The 22,524-nt window shown below is 40.1% G+C and overlaps 2 protein-coding genes across 3 annotated transcripts in view; one reads left to right on the top strand and one right to left on the bottom strand.

Annotated features, from left to right (window-relative positions):
* Positions 1-22,524, top strand: part of LOC129734876 (endogenous retrovirus group K member 8 Gag polyprotein-like) — a 135,665-nt gene that overhangs the window by 34,526 nt on the left and 78,615 nt on the right. The window lies entirely within an intron of this gene.
* LOC129734870 (uncharacterized) overlaps positions 18,854-22,524 on the bottom strand; it is a 94,718-nt gene continuing 91,047 nt past the window's right edge. For both annotated transcript variants that reach the window (XM_055700219.1, XM_055700220.1), the window contains exon 2: positions 18,854-20,875. In XM_055700219.1, coding sequence (XP_055556194.1) covers positions 19,047-20,075 — 1,029 coding nt within the window. In that variant the 5' untranslated portion in view covers positions 20,076-20,875 and the 3' untranslated portion in view covers positions 18,854-19,046. The remainder of the gene's footprint in view (positions 20,876-22,524) is intronic.

Raw genomic sequence — 22,524 nt, 5'->3', positions numbered from 1 at the left:
CCTATTGTTACAGGTTTCTAAACTCAGCAGTAGCCTGGCACCCACGAGCTCAGCTGTTCTTCAATGTCTGAATCCTAACAAGGATTATATATTTAAAACACTTTGGGCCATATTCTGTTCTTAATTATCCTGCTGTAAATCTGGAGTCATACCATAGTACCAGAGCACAATCTTTCCATTCTACCTTTTGACATCTTTTAGGAATATTTCTGTTAAAAAGTAATGCATGAAATCGACTAGTGTCCAAATACAGATTTAGTAATCTGGAGATATCAGAGAGGAAGAAAGTATTACAATGCCCTTTATTATAGTAATGATTTGATTATGTTTAAACCCAATAGGGTGAACATATTGCACTTGAAAATCTTTTTGATCGTTATCATGTCTCTAAGTGCATCAGAGGAGTTTTTATAACTCTTAAAAAATGTCCTAGGCATTTTATACTGCATCATCATATAGAAAAGAGCTGAGTTCTCTAGATCAGCATTTCTTTATCTGCCAGATAGTTTGTTCAAATGGCAGTGAAGAACTAGCTCTTGTGGAGAGGCACTGATGATGTATGAAGTGGATGTAGCTTTAGCAACATATGGTGTGGTTTCAGAAGGATGGGAGGAGATATATTTGGTTTCATTTTTCTAATTAGGGAATCATCTTTCAAAGTCTAGAAACTACGATTTTAGATAATGTTATAGTTCTAAGTCAGTCAGCCTGAAGAAAGTATTTTCAATACTAAGGGTGATAAATCTGGACTGTTGAATCCCATATTCAGTTATTTGACATTTTTCCTGACCAGTATGGAAAGAAAAACTTTGTTAGTCTAGTGCTACCTTAAAAAAAGAGGATCAAGGTACACCTATTTGTTTCAATGTACTTTGAATCAGGATCTAAACCTGGAAGATGACACGGTTATTTAATTTTGTTCTCATGAAACTGACGGTAAATAACCTCTTCCTAACTATGACTTAAGTGCACACAAAATTAATCTGACTTTAATGAAATTTTAACAGGTTCATCATGTAGCAGTTTTTAGTCCTTTGAAAGGGCAAGCAGTGGCAAAAAAGACAATATTCTGTCACACCATATCATCAGGCACCATATTTTAGGTTTTCCTATCCTTCCTCAGTTAAATACCAGAAATAATGAGAGCAATTCTAATAACAGGTTGACTATTTTGAGGCTTTAAAAAAAGAGTGTGTGTCTTATTTTTATATTCTTTTCTGGAAAATTATCTTAGAAACTTTCTGAGGATCAGCCATGGTTACAAAATAACTAGAGGTAGGCCTGAACTAAAGAGCAGATGTAAGAGTAATTGGCTTGGAAAAACCTGGGTACACACTTCAGAAATGGCACCTCTGCTGAAAACAGTCCTACAATACATCATTGCACCACAAACTGAAAAAGAAAAGCAACTCAAATAACTTCCAAGAGCTAATGTTTCAGTCAAATTTTATTGAATTAAGAAAAGAAAAAGCAGAATTTATCACAGCCATTAAAAAGATCCATTGCCACAGAAATTAATCACAAGTGAGATTTGAAATATCACCTATTTGCAAATTACATGTGTTTTTTACAAAGCATTTAAAGCATATCAAGTGACCTATAAGGACCTATTTTTTCTTCCTTTCTTATCAGGTACAGCTCTGAAATTAGCATTGGAGGACTTCCTTGTTTTAAAGCAATACATATGATAATGCTTCTTTCACTAATATTAACCCCCACTGTCAAAAGGGTTCAGTTAAGAGTGGGTTAACCACAGTTAGTGGGTTAAAGTGTACAGAGAGCAGATTAAAGTGTACTGAACCAAGTTTATTGAGAGAGACATGACAGTGCTGTGTCTTGTGGAGCACTGTGTTGTGGAGGGATGTTGCTGTCTCTCTAGGTATAGAGGAGTCGGTGACAAAATGAGGTAGTGACCCACTCAGAGATGTCTAACATATGCTGGCACAGATGCTACCAGACATCTCCCACAGGGAAGGAGACAGGGAGTGATTATTGAATATTAGGAAAATTTGTACCAGAGAGAATCAAAGCTTCTTTCTTTTCTTTTCCTGTTTTGGGGGAGAAGAAGAGAAAGGAGAGGGATCATGTCATTGCCCTGCTGTAGTGAAGAACAAAAGATAAGCAACCGAAGTTCAACTTAATGAGATGCTCCCTCTTGATATATGTAAAACCACGTTTGATCAACAGTAAATTAATGTGGAGATCCCTCATCTCTGGAGATAAAAGTTTAAATCTAGGTCTGATCCCTATGGTAGCATTTTGAGATGAAATATAAAAATGTCCATGCTATTTTTGCTTCTAGAAGAGAATAGAATAGTTCACTGCCACATTTTGCATTCTATTTTTTAAATTAGTTGATTTCAGCAGTTTTAAAATTAATGTACATGTTAAATGAGTATGCTATTAGCAAATTTGTTTGTTGGGCATTTGCTTTCCTCTGTTGCTCCTATAAATGAGATGCATAAAGCAAGTTCATCATAGGGATACACAAACACAGGCCACTAAAAGATCAAAGGAACAAAAGGCCAAATTTAGACTGAGTGAAATTGCCTACAGGAGGAATACTGATAGTTCAAACAGAACCAAATATGCATATAAATATTGAATAAAAAATAGTAAGTATTAATTTTGTGATACACTGTAGAGTTCATATGCCAAGTTTCATGCAACGTATGTCTGAATTTATTATAGTGCGCGAGAATATAATGCAACTGTCTGTATCAAAAGTTTACATTGGTCCAAATTATTGACATGGGGAAAATGTCTGGGTGACGTGCGGAATTAGACTCTTTAACTCGAAAGTTATAAAGTAGGTATGTTTATTGCGTGCAGATGCACGGGGGATCGCTCCTCCACAAGCATGCATACCCGAAGTGACGAACCATCTCACATTTATACAATGAACAAATGAATATTCAATTAACGCCTATACATATTCGTTACCTAAACCCTGCTTTGTATGTTAATTAGCTTATCAGTCCGTTTCCTGGAATGTGGTGGTCTTGCAGGTTTGTAGGTGATTCATGTTCTTGTGACCATCCGATCTTTTTCAGGTGATTGTGACCACCCAATCTTTTCCAGCAAGGAGACTTAGCACTCCCTCCCTCTAGATAGCATTTGAATGTCTCTCATCTTTTCTTATTCTCTTTTAAATAGCCCCTTTGTTAGAGGAAGAAGGGCAGGCGTCTCCCCTTTGTTAGAGGAAGAGGGGCAGGCGTCTCCCCGTCTCCCCTTTGTTAGAGGAAGAGGGGCAGGCGTCTCCTCAAAACTGTAGTTGTCACCGCACCCATGACTAGTCACCATACCCACATTCCTTAAGCAGACACATACAATCACAATCCATGTCCATTATCCCCATTTCACATTATTTCTCCATATCATGGGTAATAAAAATGCTGTTCTGTCTACTCAGTTTGACCAAAACAGAAGCAAATTTTGAAGTATTTCTTATTATTGATGTATCTTTCCTATTGTGATATTTCCTAGTAATTTGTCTGCGCATAAAAATGAAGATTTTAGAAATACAATAATAAATTTAATATTTAGTTGAACCTTCATTTTCCCCTTGTAGTTTCTGGACTTTAAGAGATATGGAAATAGTAAGAGGCAATAGAATCCAGGCCTGAAGCTCTCCATCTGCCTGATGTATTCAGATGACAGATACATGCTAATGTACAGAGCTTTGCTGGCAGTACTTTCCCTATTCAGTTTTTGAAAACATCTTTCCTAATGGAGCAAGTGGTGATCAAGTCTCTTCAGCAAGATTTCATTTTCAGAGCTATAATTTCAAAACTTAACTTGAAGAAAGAGTTTACCTACAGAAATTGTATCTACAAGTTGTGCGTCAGGTTTTGGATTTCTAATCTGCATTCACAAATACAGTTCCTATGTTGTAAGAAGCAATCCTGATGTAAGAAACTATGGACTAGGGTATTGTTTATTAAGATTTATGTTAAGCCCAATGTAAAGATTAGGCAACAAAAGATAAGATCACCGCCAGGTGTCCAGGATGCCGCTTGTGAAAGATAAGATCACCGCCAGGTGTCCAGGATGCCGCTTGTGCATATGAATGAAGGGCCAACACCTCCACTACTTCATGAACACGAAAGTAAAAGAAAAAAAGTATAAAAAGGGACTGTTTGAACTGCTCAGGACGGCAGTTGGCGGAGCGCAGACTCCCCTGTCATCCAGCGCTGTTTTTGCTCATATTCTACTTGCTATAATTAATAAAAATTTTAATTGGATTATGATCTATTGTGGTCTCAATTTATAACAATTCTGGTGCCGTGACTCGGATAAGGAACGGTGGGCTTTGGTCCTCCGGAGAGGCGCCCCGCGACTTTTCGCGGCCCCGCGACCAACAGCTTACTCCAACCTTACCGACGAACCTAAATTCTAGAATAATGAGCAAAGGAGAAACCGGTAAAATCCCATAAAAATTCTGTGCACGGGAGTCCGGACGAAGACGCAGGACGCGTAAGTATATTGCGAATTTGTTCGCGGGTTTGCCGTTCGGGCGGGATTGGGTTTCCTGGAATATAACGAGTGAGTGTATGTTTGTGGATATTCCAGAAGATGGGGGCGAAGGGCAGCAAGCCTTCGACTCCCATGGGAAGGGTACCCATTGTACCTAAGAATACCCCTCTGGCATATATGTTAGACAATTGGAGATATTTCCCTGGAACTCTAGGGAAAGATAAGCAGAAGATGATAGAATATTGTACTAAGATATGGGGAGGGAAGAAAATTTCTAAAAATGTCTTTTGGCCAGTCTATGGGTCAGAAGAAGATTGGGTAAGACAGCAATTAAACCTCTGGGTTAATAATAAAAAAAACCCTTAACCCGGAGGAGAGTCGATATGCGGAAGTGTGGCTAGAAAGACCGGGAGCTAGACTTTACCCACTGAATGAAATAAAAACTAAACAAAAGAAAAAGCAGGAAGAGTTGGACGAAACCCTTCTAACCCCCCCTCCTTACATTCCTCCTCCTGCTCCCGCAGAGGTCCCCAGAGCGCCCACTCCCCCACCAGAGTCGGAACAAGGGTCTCCCCCTCTTCCTAGACGCATAACTAGAAGTCAGAAAGGGGCAGCTCAGATGTACCCCCTAAGGGAAATACCCATGGGGGGACCTCAACCTGTGATCGGATATATTTCCGTACCCCTAAACTCGGCTGACCTACGAGATTTTAAAAGAATTGAGATGGGAAACTTAATTGAGGACCCACTCGGAGTGGCAGAAAGATTAAATCAATTTTTTTGGACCAAACCTTTATACTTGGGATGAGATGTAATCTATCCTTGGTCAATTATTTACTACCGAGGAAAGAGATATGATGACGAGCAGGAATGAGACTGTGGGATGCTCAGCATGCCTAGGAACCCCAAGCAGATATTAAATGGCCACTCCAAAGACCTAATTGGGATAATCAGGATCCAGTGCATAGAACTCATATGCAGGACCTGAGAACTATAGTAATTCAGGGGATTAGGGAAGCAGTACCCCGTGGCCAGAATATCAATAAAGCATTTAATGAAATGCAAAAGAAAGATGAAAGCCCTACTGAGTGGCTGGAACGACTGAGGAAAGCCCTTCAGCTGTACTCTGGGGTAAATCCAGACGACCCTTTAGGGTAAGCGCTCCTAAAAACTCAGTTTGTGGCAAATAGGAGAGTCAGGGGCTCTATATCTTAGGGGACCGGAGTCATCATGAGCCCTTGATAAAATTAAAAATAGGTCCCCATAAACAAGAGTTCACCTTTTTAGTAGACACTGGGGCTGAAAAATCAACTATTAAGCAAATACCTGAGGGATGTAAAGTTTCCCCTGAAAAAGTACAAGTAATTGGGGCAAAAGGAGAACCCTTTAAAGTAAGCAAAATCAAAAATGTGGTATTCGAAACTGAAAATAAATTTGGAATGGGTGAACTCTTGCTCGTCCCTGAAGCAGAATTTAATCTGTTAGGACGAGATTTAATTGTTGAATTGCAATTAGAAATTAAAATAAAAAATCAAGAGCTAACAGTGATATGGAGAAATAGTGTGAAATGGCGACAATGGACATCGATTGTGATTGTATATGTCTGCTCAAGGAATGTGGGTATGGTGACTGGTCATGGGTGCGGTGTCTGGTCACATAGGCACACAGCTCTGAGGAGACAACTATAGTTTTGAGGAGACGCCTGCCCTTCTTCCTCTAACAAAGGGGCTATTTAAAAGAGAATGAGAAAAGGATGAGAGATATTCCAATGCTATCTAGAGGGAGGGAGTGCTAAGTCTCCTTGCTGGAGAAGATCCCATGGTCACAAGGACATGAATCACCTACAAACCTGCAAGACCACCACATTCCAGGCAAAGGACTGATAAGCTAATTAACATACAAAGCGGGGTTTAGGTAACGAATATGTATAGGCGTTAATTGAATATTCATTTGTTTTATTGTATAAATGTGAGATGGTTCATCATTTCGGGCATGCACGCTTGTGGAGGAGCGATCCCCCGTGCATCTGCGCGCAATAAACATACCTACTTTATAACTTTCGAGTTATAGAGTGTAATTCCGCACGTCACTTTGGCGAGCCAGCCAGGAGGATTTCTGCTCGGCTGAGGGACCAGCTGCGGAGCGGACGCTCCTAGGCGCGCCCCGGGAGATTTCCTCGGAGGAGCCTCCTCTTCTCAGCTGTTCACCCGGGAGCAGAAGAGAAACCCCTGGATCCACGGATAAAACGGTATGTTTAGTAACGGGGCGGCTGGTGAGACGCACGGAAACGTCCGGCGCGCAGCGTAGTCCCCAGGAGGAAAGGTACCTTGGGAGGGGGTTTGCTGACCAAGGGGTGGCCGCTAGCGATCTTGAGGGCAGATCGAGCAAACCCGAGGTGACTGCCATTCCTAAAAGCCCGGAGGCCTCGTGACAGAAAGCGGGGGGCGGGACGGAATAAGGCGGAATCTCACAGGAACAAGAGGGACCTCACAGCAAAAGTAAAAGGGAAACTTTTGCGTAGGAAAAAGAGGAAGCTAAAAACTTCCTTTAGGTTGTTTTAAGAATTGGGGAATTCCTGGAATGTAACAACTGAAATAGCGCTCTGTGTCTTGTTTGTTCTATGTGTTGTCTTGTTATATGTTCAAAACTCGGAGTTATGAAATGTATGTTGAAAAATATTAACATTCCGGTAATTCGTGGCAAATAGCGGAAAACTTAACACTCTGCTTAAGACCAGGAAAAATTGGTTTTTGTTTGTTGTTTGTTTATTGGCAATTGTTCATTGAAATGCATACTTTGTGAACTGTTAGTGTTCCTAAGAGTTTGTACATAAGTGCACGGTACCGTATAACATACTGCTTGTGTGACTGCGGGCTGCCCGGAGAGTGTGAATGGTGTGATTGAGATGCGCATTTTGATTTTCCATGTATAGCTTAATTATTTTGACTGAGTGTGAGTGCAAGAGTGCTTGAGACAGGCGTTTGAGTGCAAAACGAGTAAGAAGCTCTATCCGCGTTTCTGACCTTGGGTGGCTAAGGCGGCCGGAAAAAAAGAAAAACCAAAGTAATTAAAATTGCAAAATGGGAAATGGAAGGAGTAAGCCCTGTGAAAAATCGCCCTTGGGTTGTATATTAAAACATTGGAGTGATATTTTAGGACATGGTGGTACCGAAAATAGAAGGAAATTGGTTAAATATTGTAATCAGTGGTGGCCTTTGTATAAATTGGAGAGTGATGCGAAATGGCCTCAGGAGGGAGGAACGTTAGATTATAACACTCTCCTGCAATTAATGTTGTTTCTGAGGACAGAGGGAAAATGGGATGAAGTATCATATGCAGACATGTTCTTTGTCCTCCAGGACAAACCTGAGTGGCAAAAGGACTGTGGATTAGTACCCCCTCGGGATCCTATGGTACTAGCACTAGAAAGAGTGTGGGATTAACATCACCTGATCTTTGTTTGCGGCTCTAGAAAAGGATAGGAAAAAACTGAGACCTAAACTAGAAAGATATTCTTGTTGAAATTTTTGTGTTAAAAAGCTCAGGTTGCGGTTCCTTCTGTGGAGCAACCAGAATGAAACACGTTGTAAGATATAAAAACTTGTACTGATGTATGTAAAACCTGAGGCGCGTGTGTGTGTGTGTAAGTGTTGGGGTGAGTTTGTACAAACCCCCGTACCCCCTCGAAGGTGCGACTGAATCATGCTGGGATGCATGGCAGGATGTTTTCTGTTTGCCTGCGAAGGCCTGATATGTAATAACACAGACTTAAAGCAACAAGTAGCAGATTTGCATTCAGGGTAAGAAAGAGTTAAAACAGAAGTGCTGCTGCAGAGGCAGGCTTGTGTAACCTGCAGAGCAGGAAGAGCATCTCCTGCTCCGAACCCTTCCGCTGGGGAGGAGGAGGGGGTTGCTGTTGCTGACGATTGAGCAGAAGGACCTGAATGTCACCCCAATTGCTGCAGCATTTGCAGTACAACAGGACCGGGTAACGGCCCCTCTAGGGCAGGGAATGGGTATGAGGTGGAATTTTAGTGAATACAAAACCAACTTACTTGTTAAACTTCAGCAATAAATAAATAAATAAATAAATTTGTTACAGTTGTGGGAGCTGCTGGCCACCAGGAAAACATCCTGAAACCTTTAAAGTACAAAGTAAAAAAAAAAAAAAACACAAAACAAACAAATAAGAATGCCAAATTCACTAAAATCTTTCTTGGCATGAGATTTATTAGAACATCTAGACGTTTAAAGAAGGGGAAATGAAATTAAAAGTTAAATACGATCAAGTAATTGAAATATTCAGCTTATCTTTAATTCAACAGAACAGAGGAAAAGAGGACCTCCCTGAAGTAAAAGAAATTTTTAACCAGGTGTATCTGAAAATAAATTCCAGGAAAGGTGAAAAATGCTTTACCTGTTACAGTAAAAATGATAAGGGGGAGGCTTGCCCAGTTCAGATAAAAACAATATCCCTTGGTCAGCAAGGCTGTGGGGATATTGGCAGAAAAAGTGAAATAAAATACACTCTGTAGTAGTTCTACTAATGTAAATCTGTGTGTTTTGCCATGACAGTGACTTGTTATGGAATGTGCAGATGAAACTGCATTGACAATGAAGTACAAGGAATAAGGTTGGTCAGGTGCCTCCTACCGTAGTCAAGGGCAAGACTGGGTTGGCCTCGGTGTTTGCCACCAAGAAGAATCTTGAGCTCCGCTGCTGGCTGCAACCCAGTAGGCGTTGAGCAGTGGGGACATATGCCATGCCAGACCTTGACGTGAGGAATGGCCCCCTCTGTTATAAGAGGGTCATCCAGGAAGGAAGAACATAAGGTGGCCCATAGAGGCACTGATTTGGAAATTGGAAACCACCTGGCCGACCATGAGGCCAGACGAGTAACAGAGGAGGTAGGAAAGGAGGAATTATCCTTAATACCAGACGATAAAATCCAAACTGTAAGTACAGATCAAGAGCCAAACTATTCTAAAGAAAACTTAAAGGTAATTCAGGACATGAATTATAAAATAAAATTAAGTAAGTGGACTTATTTAAGGGATGGTTGTATAGTGGTACCATCCAATTTAATATGGACCACAGCCCTATTATTAATAAGACGCATTGGGGAGCTGATACTTTATATAAAAGTCTAAATCAGAAATTGAAAGGGCGAAACTTGTATACTGTAATAAAACAGGTGACTCAGCAATGTGAAATGTGTTTACGCAATAATCCCAATACAGCAAATAAAATAAAACTAGGGAACATTAGCAGAGGGAATGTTCTAGGGCAACATTGGCAGATCGATTTCTCGGAACTTCCTTGAAAAGGGGGGTATCGATATTTGTTGGTACTAGCAGATACCTTTTCAGGTTAGCCAGAAGCCTTCCCGTGCAGAACTGCTAAAGCCCGGGAAGTGACCAAAATACTACTCCAAGAGATAATACCTAGGTTTGGAGTCCCAGCAGTAATGTCCTTGGATAGAGGACCACATTTTGTGTCCAGAATAGTACAACAGATCAGCCACCATCTAGGAATAGATTGGCAATTACATACCCCATACCGACCACAATCGAGTGGCCAGGTGGAAAAGATGAATCATCTAATCAAACAACAGATTGTCAAGTTAGGCCAAGAAACAAATCTAACTTGGCCCCAGTCTTTGCCATTAGCTCTTACACGAATTCGAACTAGACCAGAGCAAAAGAGGGGCTTAGCCCATTTGAAATTTTATATGGACGACCCTATGGGGTACAAAGGGGGATGTCTTCACAGATTGGTGAAGAAACAATGACTTCCTATATGGTGGCACTAAACAAACAATTAATAAGAATTGAGAAGCATGTGATGGGAACACGCAGTAGGGGTCTGGATGGACCTGTTCACGATATACAACCAGGAGACTATGTATACGTTAAGTGTTTTGCAGATAAAACCCTGGAACCACAGTGGACCGGACCTTTTCAAGTCCTACTCACCACCTACACTGCAATCAAGGTTGAGGGACAGAATTCTTGGATTCACCATACCCGGATTAAGAAAGCCCCTGCAACTTCTTGGAAAGTAACCCCAGATAAAAAAGAACTGAAACTCAAATTTACTCGGACAAATGGGAACAATGTGGGTGGCAATTAAAGCTGCAAAGTGGGAAGCCTATGTAAACAGGCAGAAAGCCCGAAGCAGCCGTTCTCCTGAAGAATTCCCTTGCTGCCGAGAAGATGGTACACCCCGTGGCTCGAAGCAACCGAGTCGACGGGCAAGGCAGAGGAGGAACAAACTGTGGAGAAAAGAACCAGAACAATGGGACACTAAAGCAACAATGGCCGAACTTCCCCAGGACTGGAGTAGTCCAGGACACCATGTCTGAACTCCGGAAAAGGTTAGATCAACGTAAGAAAGATCGTGAGGCGGGCAGGTCATGGTATGAAAACTGGTTTAATATCTCACCTTGGCTAACCACTTTGTTGTCTGCTTTAGCAGGACCACTTATTATGTTGATTCTGGGACTTATATTTGGGCCTTGTATATTACGCTACACTTTATTAGAGAACGGTTTGACATAGCTAAATTGCTTATTTTAACTACGAGGTCTAGGGCAAAATATAAGAGTGTATCTATTAATGAGGATGAAGATTGTTGTGAATGCGTTATGCCACGTGAGAACTATGCCTATTGTAATTGTGAGGTATTACCTTGTGAGTGTTATGATAAATGTTGGGATTGTGGAAAAAGGTTTGTTCACAGTGCCGAGAATGAAAGCAGCGTCTAATAAACAATAATAGGATAAAAAGAAAAAGGGGGAATTGTAAGAAACTATGGACTAGGGTATTGTTTATTAAGATTTATGTTAAGCCCAATGTAAAGATTAGGCAACAAAAGATAAGATCACCGCCAGGTGTCCAGGATGCCGCTTGTGCATATGAATGAAGGGCCAACACCTCCACTACTTCATGAACACGAAAGTAAAAGAAAAAAAGTATAAAAAGGGACTGTTTGAACTGCTCAGGACGGCAGTTGGCGGAGCGCAGACTCCCCTGTCGTCCAGCGCTGTTTTTGCTCATATTCTACTTGCTATAATTAATAAAAATTTTAATTGGATTATGATCTATTGTGGTCTCAATTTATAACACTGATTTTACCAACAGCCACAGTACTGAGAACCACTTAGTAGGCAGGCAATGTTTTCAAAGAAAATAATTTTAAGAAGAGAAAATGTTACCAGAGGACCCAACTGAAGAACATTAACAAGCTCAGAAACTCAACTCCCATTATTCTTAATTTTTCACACCATGGTTTCTCTTCTGCATTCCTTTCTCAAGCGTTGATTGCCATGAAGGCATAATTTTCCAAAGAGAAAATTCAGGATTGGGATGAACAGACATGTTTTTCTTATCCAGTCCAGGACCCTCATCTACATATCATGTTCTGTCTGTGTATGGTCTACAGGATTAGCTGGATTTCCTGTTTATATTTTCTAAAAATAGATTTTAAAAGTTTTTTTTTAAAGGGAGGAAAGTAGTGCCACCTTTTATCCCCCAAAATTTTTGTCCTGGTAGGGAACAAATTCTGGCATCAGATACATAAGCACAACATCAGCCTGTAAATATTTATTTTAGGGCCTACTCATAAGACTACCTTATGTCTATGTGCATGCATGTCTCACAAGCATGGCAACAATGAAAATAATCTTTGGACAAAGTAATACATCTCCAACCATTTTTTTTTCTCTTTAGGAGTGTTACCTTCCATCCCAAATATTCTTCAAGTGCCCCAGGTGTAGCAACCTGCACTGTGTGGCTGCTCTTCTGCATCTTTGCCCAAAATTTTGATAGTGTCTCCAGTCAGCAAATAGATCACAGGCATAAAGACATTTCAAAAGCAAACTGTTTCAAAACAGAATTCAGACAAACTCTGGACATAATAGTATTTGTATCCTTTCTGAAAGATTCTGAAGGAAAATAATATGATATTTTTTTAGGTTCTGTGCCAGATAAAGTGGATTTTAGTTAAACTTTCAATGCCATCTATTAGTTTCTGTGAAGATTATTGTCAATTATTAATATGCTCCTGGGGGTATTCATGACACTTCATAGAATCATTTAGGTTGGAAAAGACCCTCTGAGATCATCAAGTCTAACCATTAACCTAACACTGCCAAGTCCACTGCGGCGAATGAAGAGACGGGACACAGCTTGATGCAAGCAAATGTCAATTTATTGTACAGAAGCACGAGGTTTTATACACTTTCAGAAGCTGCGCGTTTTAAACAGATTGGTTCTTGAAGCTAAGCATTGCATACTAGGCAATCCCTGATTGGTGGTTAACTACCAGCAATTAACAGCAAGGTGTTACCTTTCCTTGGCGCCATCCTTGGCGCCATCCGTCTCCCACTCCCCTGTGCTCTGTAAACATGCCTCATCATGTTAATTGTTGTCTAGACAAGCTCGAGTACATTCCCCTCAGCTAACTGATTGCCACGCATGGTCCTAGTTTCCAGACCGCTCCTGCAGTCCACCACTAAACCATGTCCCTAAGCACCATGTCTACATGTCTTTTAAGAACCTCCAGAGAGTGTGACTCAACCACTTCCCTGGGCAGCCTGTTCCAATGCTTGATAACCCTTTTGGTGAAGAATTTTTTCCTAATATCCAATCTAAACCTCCCCTGCTGCAACTTATAATTATTAAAAAACCTGGTTTGCTCTGAGAAGCTTAAAAAATGAGGACTAGACTATGTGCCTTAGTTCAGCAATCTGGATGAATATATCATTTTTGCATGACTAAAGCAAGCAAGATTGGCTGCTTAATTATACATCAAGGTAGACAGTATTTGAACAAAAGAGCTGGGGTCTGTGTGAAGACAATGGCTAAAAATTAGAAGAACATATATTCATTTTTTAAAATGAGTCTTTCTATTTTGTTCTCCCTGGTTTTATTTATATCCTTCTGGGTTTAATAACGTTTTCTCCAGAAGTAGGGAATGGAATAATGCAAGACTAATTCAAAGAGATACATTGAAGAGGGTATAAAAATGGATGTGATAAAATATCATGCAGCTAAATCAGCGCCAGAGAATGCTGCCATCTAAAGGAGTGAAAGCAACATAGACAGCTACATAACAGTATGACTTTGATATAACCCTACAGGCAGTTCTATACCCGCAAGCAGTCAGCATTGAACACAGCTATGTTGCTGGCAGTGAATCCATACAAAGGGCTAGCTACTGGCCATGATGCCACTGCAGTAAGAATATATATTTCAACATCTGACATCTTGCTCTAACAGCTCTAACAGCTGCCAAGTTTGGCTGTAGCTATTGAAGAATAAAAGAAGCAATATAAGCAAGTGATAGTCAGAGATTTAAAGATCAGAAGTATCTGTGTAGATACATGAACAGACATGCTGCCTATAGCCACTAAAGGGTGTCTTTTTGGAAATAAAAGCTGTATAATTCTAAAAACAATTACAACCATGTTTGAAGAGATTTAACTCAGTGGAGATGAATGGAAAAAAAATTACTGTCTTTGGAAAGTACCCTTGGTTAAAATCTGCAGGCTTTCACTGTTGCATGTTTAAGAATATTCAGCATCTCAAGTGATACTAAATTAGAATAATTTCCAGCAAGCAAAATCATGTCCAGATAACCGATGAGAAGTTTTGGACCAAAACCATTGCATTGTTGAAGTCTGATCAGTTTTAATGGGAAGCAAAAGAATTAAGAGCTGTTAATTTCCATTGAGCTTCCAACCTCTTTACAATCAGAATCTCTGATTTAGCATAACCTTCACCAATGTTGGCCCTATTCACAACTTTCTCTTTCCCTTTTATTTTGCTGTTCTGTCCAGCAGTAAAATCTCCATAGCAAGGACTGCCATTTACTCTAGGCCAGATTTATCAGGGAAGCTAATGGGGTTGTCATGTTCCCTTAAATCCCCATTAACACTTCCCCCTGTGATGCATATTACATGTCACAACAAGAGTGTAACTGAGCAGGTCCACTTTCCTGCCATTGCCAGTCCACTGAGGCAAAATGCAATTTGTTTATTGGGGCAAGATAGACTGAAACTATTTATTTTTGCTTGAGACCAAACATATGTCTTTTATTTTCTATTTATTTCTAAAACCAATTATCAGAATGGGTTACCACCTCTATCCCAAGGTTGCATTTAAAGGCACAGATGTGAAGAAAACACTCATATATTGGTTATTCCCCTTTGGAAGAAAGGCTGTGTAGCTTCCTAGTAATACATGCTGTAGTGCTTTGTGGTCTATGGCTGTAGCTAAGAAGCTGTTATAAATGGAAACTATGAACGCTTTAGCTGAAGGATAAGGACTAAAGCCATGAATCCTGTGTTCTCTTGATGTCATCTTGGTCCAAATTAATCCAATATTTGCCTCAATAACAGCAATGAGAAGCTATGCTTCTAATACAGAGGGAACCATAAAACTAAAGGAAAGCAAGGTTTAGGAAATTATTTTAATATTATACACTTCAAAATGTGTGCTTAAAAGTGTAGGGTTTTTACTCCAATATTTCCTTGAAAGCCTTTTTAAAAAAATATATTCTGAAAACTCTATTTTTCCTTTTGCACTTAAGGGGTGAATTTATGCATTTGATTCTATACTTTAAAAGGGGGTGGGGGTTTATGATTATTTGAACTATGAAAAGTGGTAGGTAGGAATCTATGTTCATATGTCCCAGTACCTTCTACAAATCTCATTAATTTTGTGTGTTCTGGCATATTACTTTATGAAAAAGTAATTACTGACTTGCCAGATGAGTCACACTTTGACAGCTACTTTGAAAGTGCATTCTCTCCAAATTGGGTAAAGCAAAGGCACAAACAATTAATTACATGGGAATTGTACAAACAGCTATAGCAATTCAGCATCACAAGTCACTTGTGCAATCTGTAATATGTGAGGAGATTAATAAGTGAATATAGGTACAATCAGTATAGATATCAGCCTGAAGTTTTAAAGTTGACCTGCAAGGAATGGGTGTCTGTGGAGGGGTGGGGGGTGGGTTTCTCCTGATATGAGTCTTGAGGCTATTTATTTATTTATTTTACCTTCTGGTTTTGACAATGCTGTTTTGACAATTAGATTTCTGTCTCTCTTATTACTCTTGAAGGTATAAGGAATGTGAAGCCTGTTGCATATTTATTTTCATTTTGTCGGAGGGAGAGGATGATGCAGACTGGATTTACCAGCAATTGAGAGGAAGATATCATGAAAGAAAGGTGTTAAACATTTAATAAAGTCATCCTTTAAAAAAACGTTCAATTTGACGAAAAGCAAACAAAGAAGTTTGCCTGAAAAGTCCCTACTTTTTTCAATTCATCTTTGGTCTTGAATATTCTTCCCCAGCCTTGTCCAGACAAAGCATTTTCTTTGATGGTCCCCCTCAGATGTTGTCACCTCTGGCAGTTCAGTGTTGGAAGGTGGGCTGGAGCCACTGGAATTGACCCCCAGCATCCTGTGGGTCTGCAGCTTGGCATGGGGGCAGTACTGATCAGAACAAATTCAGCTAGTCTGATGGTATGGTTTTCATTCAATTTAAGGAGAAATATTGTATGTTGACTCCTGACATTTCCTAGTAGATCTCAAAAGTTTCTCTAGAATGCACAAGGAGAGTTTTTCTCATTTTATTATAAGGCAGAGCAATAATGTCAGAAACATAGTCTTACATGCTACCAGTGTCCAAACTGTGGTCTGATACAGTTAGATAATGGCAAGGAGGCAACTGGAGCATGAACTATGAAAATACAGCCAAGAATCCTTGAGAATACTGGGAAGAAATGGTGATTTCTCTTCACCGTTGCCTTCCCTTTCCTTACTCTATGTCATTCTATTTCATCCTTTCATCCTACCTAAATCTCACAGCTAGTGATGGGCAGAAGGTACTAAACATTTTATCTTTTTTAAGTGCAACTCTGACCATGCATCTTCCTACTTTCATCTGGCCAGCCTGAAGCTTTTATCTGCATGCTCTAGTGAAGTACACTGGATCCACTGTCAATTAGAAAACTGACTGAATTCCGTCATCCCCATAGACACCCATTGTGTGCCACAGTTCAGTGCTTCCTCCATGTGGATTTGTACCAGATGAGGAACTGATTCAGTGACTTCATAAAGACTGATGTATGGACTTCATAAAGATCATGTGAATATGGATACTATGATAAGATTAAGGGTAGTTCTTGCTTCATGCAAATTTATGTTATATTTATCTCAGGACAGAATGTTCTGTCTCAGTGAAATATGATATATTTCCAAATAAAATGTTCTCACAGTGTGGATCAGAATTGGTGTAAATGGTAAAAGTTCTTTTGTGGGCCACTGATTTCTGGTAGATGAGTATGTCACCCTATGCTTTGGGGGCTTTGGAGGAGGGGATTGAGCCTGGTAATCTTGGGCTAGATAAAACTGCTAGAGGAATTGGAATAGCTTGTGTAATTTTGCCTCTGTTCTCAAGTTGTCTGAAGTGGCCTGAATTTCTAACACAATATGCTTTATCTCTTGTGTCTATATAGTAGCTCTATTTGAGAGAACAATGTTTATGTGTTGAAAAATGCTGAAGTGCGGCAGAGGTCAAATGTACATACTGTACAGCAAATACTAGAGTAATTTGTGCACCTGTAGTTTTGGAAAATGTTTCTTTGTGAGTTGAAGTAAAGTCCTTTCTAAAGCTGGTAATGTCTCATTTTTATTGACTTAAGTTTTTTTTCAGCTTGAAAACTTATAATTTGAAGATTAGATTTAGAAAGTGGCTTTGAGTAGTTATTTTTTACTTTGATAGTATGAGAAAGAAAATATATCTGAGTGCTTGTTTTTCATTTAAGAGGATGGATCATTCTTTAAGAAAAATGTGAAAGCATGTAAATTAAAAGAATTATGCCTTATTATGATATAATTACACCCTTAAAATGATCGTAAGGCAAAGCTATAGCATCTATGTGTACCTGGATATAGTTGCATTTAAGTATCTATTATGAGATAAATGTAAATCTGTTACATAGATTTGGCCAACCTAAAAAGGATTAAATTGGTAAAGGTGTAAACCTAATTAAAATGACAGTGACTAAACGAGTAATTCTTGCAGATGTAGAGAAATACGTACATAATATTGCTTAAAGATGCAAGTCAGTGAAGTCTGTGGTTTCTGTATGAATAAATCATGATTTTGAACAGGTGTAATGTCTGTAGATAAACTTTCAGATGCAAATTAAGTTGCTTTTTATAGATTTTTTTTTATATAGCACATGCTGAAGAGTATTTTTTCTTTGCATAGTATGATTAATATCAGCATAAATTCAGTCATATTTCACAGCATAAGCACTTGAAAATTAAGTAAATGTGAAAATATGGGACACTATTGCAAGATCCTTCATACCAAGAAATATGACTAAGATATAAATTTGTAATCCTCTGAGAAGATTTTTTTCATTTTTTAAAAAAGAAAGAATAATAACATTCAGATGTAACACAGCATTCGTGGCCAGAACAGTCTATTTACTTCTATACTCTGACATTTGAAGCGTGTAGAGATTTCAGCAGTGTGAAGAACAAATTCACACAAGAAAATCTTTACTCCTCTGATCCAACTGCATTTTAATTTTACATTGGTATTCTGACATTTCTGCATGTTTATATTTTTCTCCTCCTGTGCAAGGATGACTTTTCTAACATTATATTTTTAAATCTGGCAAGGTCATACAACCTAAAAAAAAAAGAAGGGTCATCAAAAGGGGAAAAATAACAGAACTACGGTGAAATGGTTCTCTGTTGGCCTTTGTATCGATTCGAAGTGTGTCAAAAGGGTCTTTTGTCATGCTTCTACCACAGAATACTAATTTGCTAGATCAAGTCTGTCAGAATATCGACTGGAAGTAAAGAACAATGGTGGCAGCTTTTGTGTTTCATACAGCAGGGAGCCTGTGTGTGAAACAGGATTAGCAGGGGGTCATGAAGAGAGTCAAGGGATGTCCATCACTTCCCGTCTGGTAATGTAATGGGGTGGGTGCCTGGATGTGATTAAGATGTAGGACACAGGAGGCATAGCAGTGAAAAAATCAGACATACACACATGCAGATCAGGTTGGCTGCTGTTAACCACAGATTTTAAATGAAAAATCCAGAGACAGATCAAACAAATATCTAAACAGCTGCATGCAGATTAAATATTAAATAGCCTATTCAGTGCCTGGTGTGCCTGTGCTTGTGTCCATGTGTGTGTGTGTAGAAAATGTACAACATGAAGAGGGTCCCCCGTGGAGAGTCGGCCAAGTCACGACAATCACACCAATATGGCTACATGCCATGCTCACTTTATTAAACAAACAGGTCATATTTATAACTTAAACCGACCGCTCACACAGGTGATTGGATAAATGTTTCTGGTCACGCGGGCGGGCGTCCGTGTCGGTGATTGGTGAGCATGCTGCAGGCACCTGACCAGAGTGTGCCGATGAGAGTGTGTTGATTCCAAGGTTCCCAGGACTTGCTCTGCACCTGGCTTCTTGTTTGTGCATAGCTTGTTTTCTTTCTCACCCTGCTTGTTCCCAGGACAATTTAAAGCTGCTCTGCAGCTTCAACTAACAGGCCTGGGTTGTCCAACCCAGACAATGGTAACATATGTCCTTGGTCCTTTAAAAATCCCTCTACATATCCCCCTTTTTCTTTTTGGACAACCCATGTCCGTTTCACAATAGATGTTAAACCTTTCTTCAAACAAGAAAATAAACAGCTAAAAACTAAAAACATTACAACAACGATTATAAAAAAGCGTATTCCTTCCATCAATAACGTCTTTAACCAACCTGTTATCCCCAATCCTCTCAACCATTCATCAAAGGGATTATCCTCAGCAAGAATATGCTTCATGTCTCCCTGCAGTTGTGACAACTTCTTGTGCATCAATATGGAATGATCGGAAAGGTTCATACAACGCAACCCTTCAAAATCCTCACAACCGTGTCCATGTGCTAATAGCAAAAAATCTATTGCAGCTCTAGTTTGTAACGTAGCATGCCTAACACTATCTACATCAAGCAATAACGAACTTAAAATCTGCGATGTAAGATTAAATTGTTTCTCTCCCCAGCCCGCTAACCTTCGTATATTCTTAGCATTTAATGCAGCCATTGCCCCCGGCATAAATATGGAGGCTAGGACATTTGCTGTTACAGACTGCAGATCGACTCGGTCATTACATGTCTCATCAAAGGTGCGCGGTGCCCTCCGTGATCTATGAGATTGTTGAGCCATTTTCAATAAGTCTTTCATATGTGGAGCAAACAAAGTCAAACGCCCTAAATAACATGGTCCACCGACAGGATACAAAGGAATCCCTGGCCACGCTCTGTCCCCACATATCAAAAAGACTCCCGGTGGACACTGATAACCCCCTGATACATCTATATGGAAACCCCCGGTTTTCAATTCACCCCAAATAGGTGAACCGGTTAGATTTTGAAACCCTGTATAAAACCCCCATTCACCTTGATGTGTTAGCCATAACTGCCACGGGTCACCAAACCAAATTACTCCAGTGCCATTCACGGGTTGAAGTGGTGATGACATGTGGGTACAGTCTGCCATACCAGTTGCAGTAACATTAACACATTCAACAGGTACAACGCTAGCCAATAGATCTAACTCCTACCAAGGTAAATGATGTGGCTGATTTAAATTCTCAATAACCGCCTTCTGCCACGCTGCATTACGCATAGAAGGCCAAACATATTGCCCATTTGGACTCATACATGTACCATTCTGATTGGAAGTCAGATCCACTGTTTTAACATTCCAAAAACCATCAAATTTTGTTACATTCTCTTGCAGGGGAATACCAATTAAACAAGCTCTAAAGGGGTTGTCTGCCTGTTGCAGACTTAAACAAAAGTCTGTTACTCCCGTGATATTTGCCCATGTCACCCATATGTTTGTCCTAGGCAAGATGTCAAAAATACTTTTTACTTTTGGTAAAAAATTCATCAAGACCGTAAACCAAGTCACCACTTAAACATGTTTAGTCCTACAATTTCCACCTTTTTTTTAATTTTTTTTTTCACATTCCACCCCACAAATCTGTGCTTTCACAGATTCTGATGATGTATGCTGTCTCCAATCAGCATGGTATTACACTAGTCATATGTTTTCTCTTGCTTCATGCCCGGTTACTAATCAAACACATACACTCTTTACACCATTTACATTTAAGCTTTGGCTTACAGAACCGTTTTACCCCACACAGCATACATTGGCACAATACCCACGGGTTACATCCCTTACAACATAGACAGTTTATTCTGTCTGCTCGCTCTGAGTCTTCTCTTCCGTCTTCTGATCTTGACATACAGGTCACACAAACTTGCTAGGGACCCATATAGGTCCTTTATCTGTGGAGATACAAAAATAACCTCTACCGATAAAGAACACCGGATTAGGTCCTTCCCATACGCCTGAAGCCATATTTTTATACAGAACATTCAAACCGGGAACTGTAGTTGTTTGGTTCCCTCGTGCTGTTTGGTGATGTATAACAACAGGTGGTCCCTCTCTATCCTCCGTAAGGGAGAGAGAGTTTAAGGTAAACAACACCTTAGTCAACCGTTTAGTTACATCTATGTCCTGCCATACTTTCTGTCTCTGAAGCAAATCCTTCAGGGTACGGTTTGCCCTTTCAACAACTGCTTGCCCCGTTGGGGAGTGAGGAATCCCTTTAACGTGTTTAATTCCCCCAGTTGCCATAAACCTAGCAACTCGTTGACTACGATACGCTGGACCATTGTCTGTCTTTATTTCTACAGGTACTCCCATGACAGCAAAACAAGACATTAAGCATCTCTCCACATGTAATGCCTTTTCACCGGTTTGTGCAGTGGCCCATATAAAATGAGAATAGGTGTCAATTGTGACATGCACATACTTAAGCTTCCCAAAGTCAGGTACATGTGTTACATCCATTTGCCAAACCTGAAGTGCCTTCAGACCTTCTGGGTTAGTGCCCACCCCTAAACCAGGTCCATGATGACTACATTGAGGACAGGAGCGGACAATACCCTTTGCATCTGCTATGGGTATTTGATACTGTCGATGTAAAGACTTTGCATTCTGATGAAACATCTCGTGGCTGTTACGAGCTTCTTCAAACTTATTTGTTGGAGGAGTTATTGCCAGACAGCTGACTGCTTCATCAGCTCTAGCTTTACCTTCACCCAATCCAATGTTCCACTGATGACTTCTAATATGCATAACACAAAATTCATGTTTTCTCTGTCAAAGAGTACTACGCAGTTGTATAAACATTTCACCAAGATGTTGGTTCTTTGTCTCTCTCAACAAGGCATCTTCAGTGCTCTGTACTACACCAACTACGTACGATGAGTTTGATACTATGTTTACAGGTGTGTCGTTCCGGCTTCCCAATGCCCAACACACTGCTTTCAGTTCTAAGGTTTGAAGGTTGTCCCGTGGTTCACCGGTGATCACTTCTTTCTGCCACTGATTATCGGATTGCCAAACACACGCAGCCTTCTTCATCTTTCGTCCTGCATCTGTGAACACCGTTGGCCCATCAACTGGTCTTTTTGAACATAAAGGTCTCACAGTCCACTTGTAATGTTCTAACATCTTCCAGAGAGTTCCTTTTGGCCGGTTGTTGTGTACAACACCTGTATAGCCCATCAAGGCTTCCTGTATGGCTGCTGAATGTCTCAGGAGCCACTCATAACCATCACCACGGACTGGAATACTGATATCTACCGGTTCAGTCCCATCAATTTCAACAATCCTGTCTCTTCCTTTTCTCACCAAGGCCGCTACTGCTTCAGGGCGACTTAAAATACAATGTCTGGGTTGCAATGGCAAAAGCAAACACTCTAAAACGATCTCCATATTTTCCCCCTTTTTCTTTTGCCATTGCAAAATAAGGGCAAAAGGTGAAGTGGCAACATTACAAACCAAAAAAGATAACGGATGATTCGCCATTTGGCAAACACACCAGCCAGTCTGAATCCTGCAGGACACAACTTCTAGGGCAGCCCGC

Source organism: Falco cherrug, assembly GCF_023634085.1.
Source record: "Falco cherrug isolate bFalChe1 chromosome W unlocalized genomic scaffold, bFalChe1.pri SUPER_W_unloc_1, whole genome shotgun sequence".
Taxonomy (NCBI): Eukaryota; Metazoa; Chordata; class Aves; order Falconiformes; family Falconidae; genus Falco; species Falco cherrug.
This window is presented reverse-complemented; position numbering and strand designations above follow the sequence as displayed.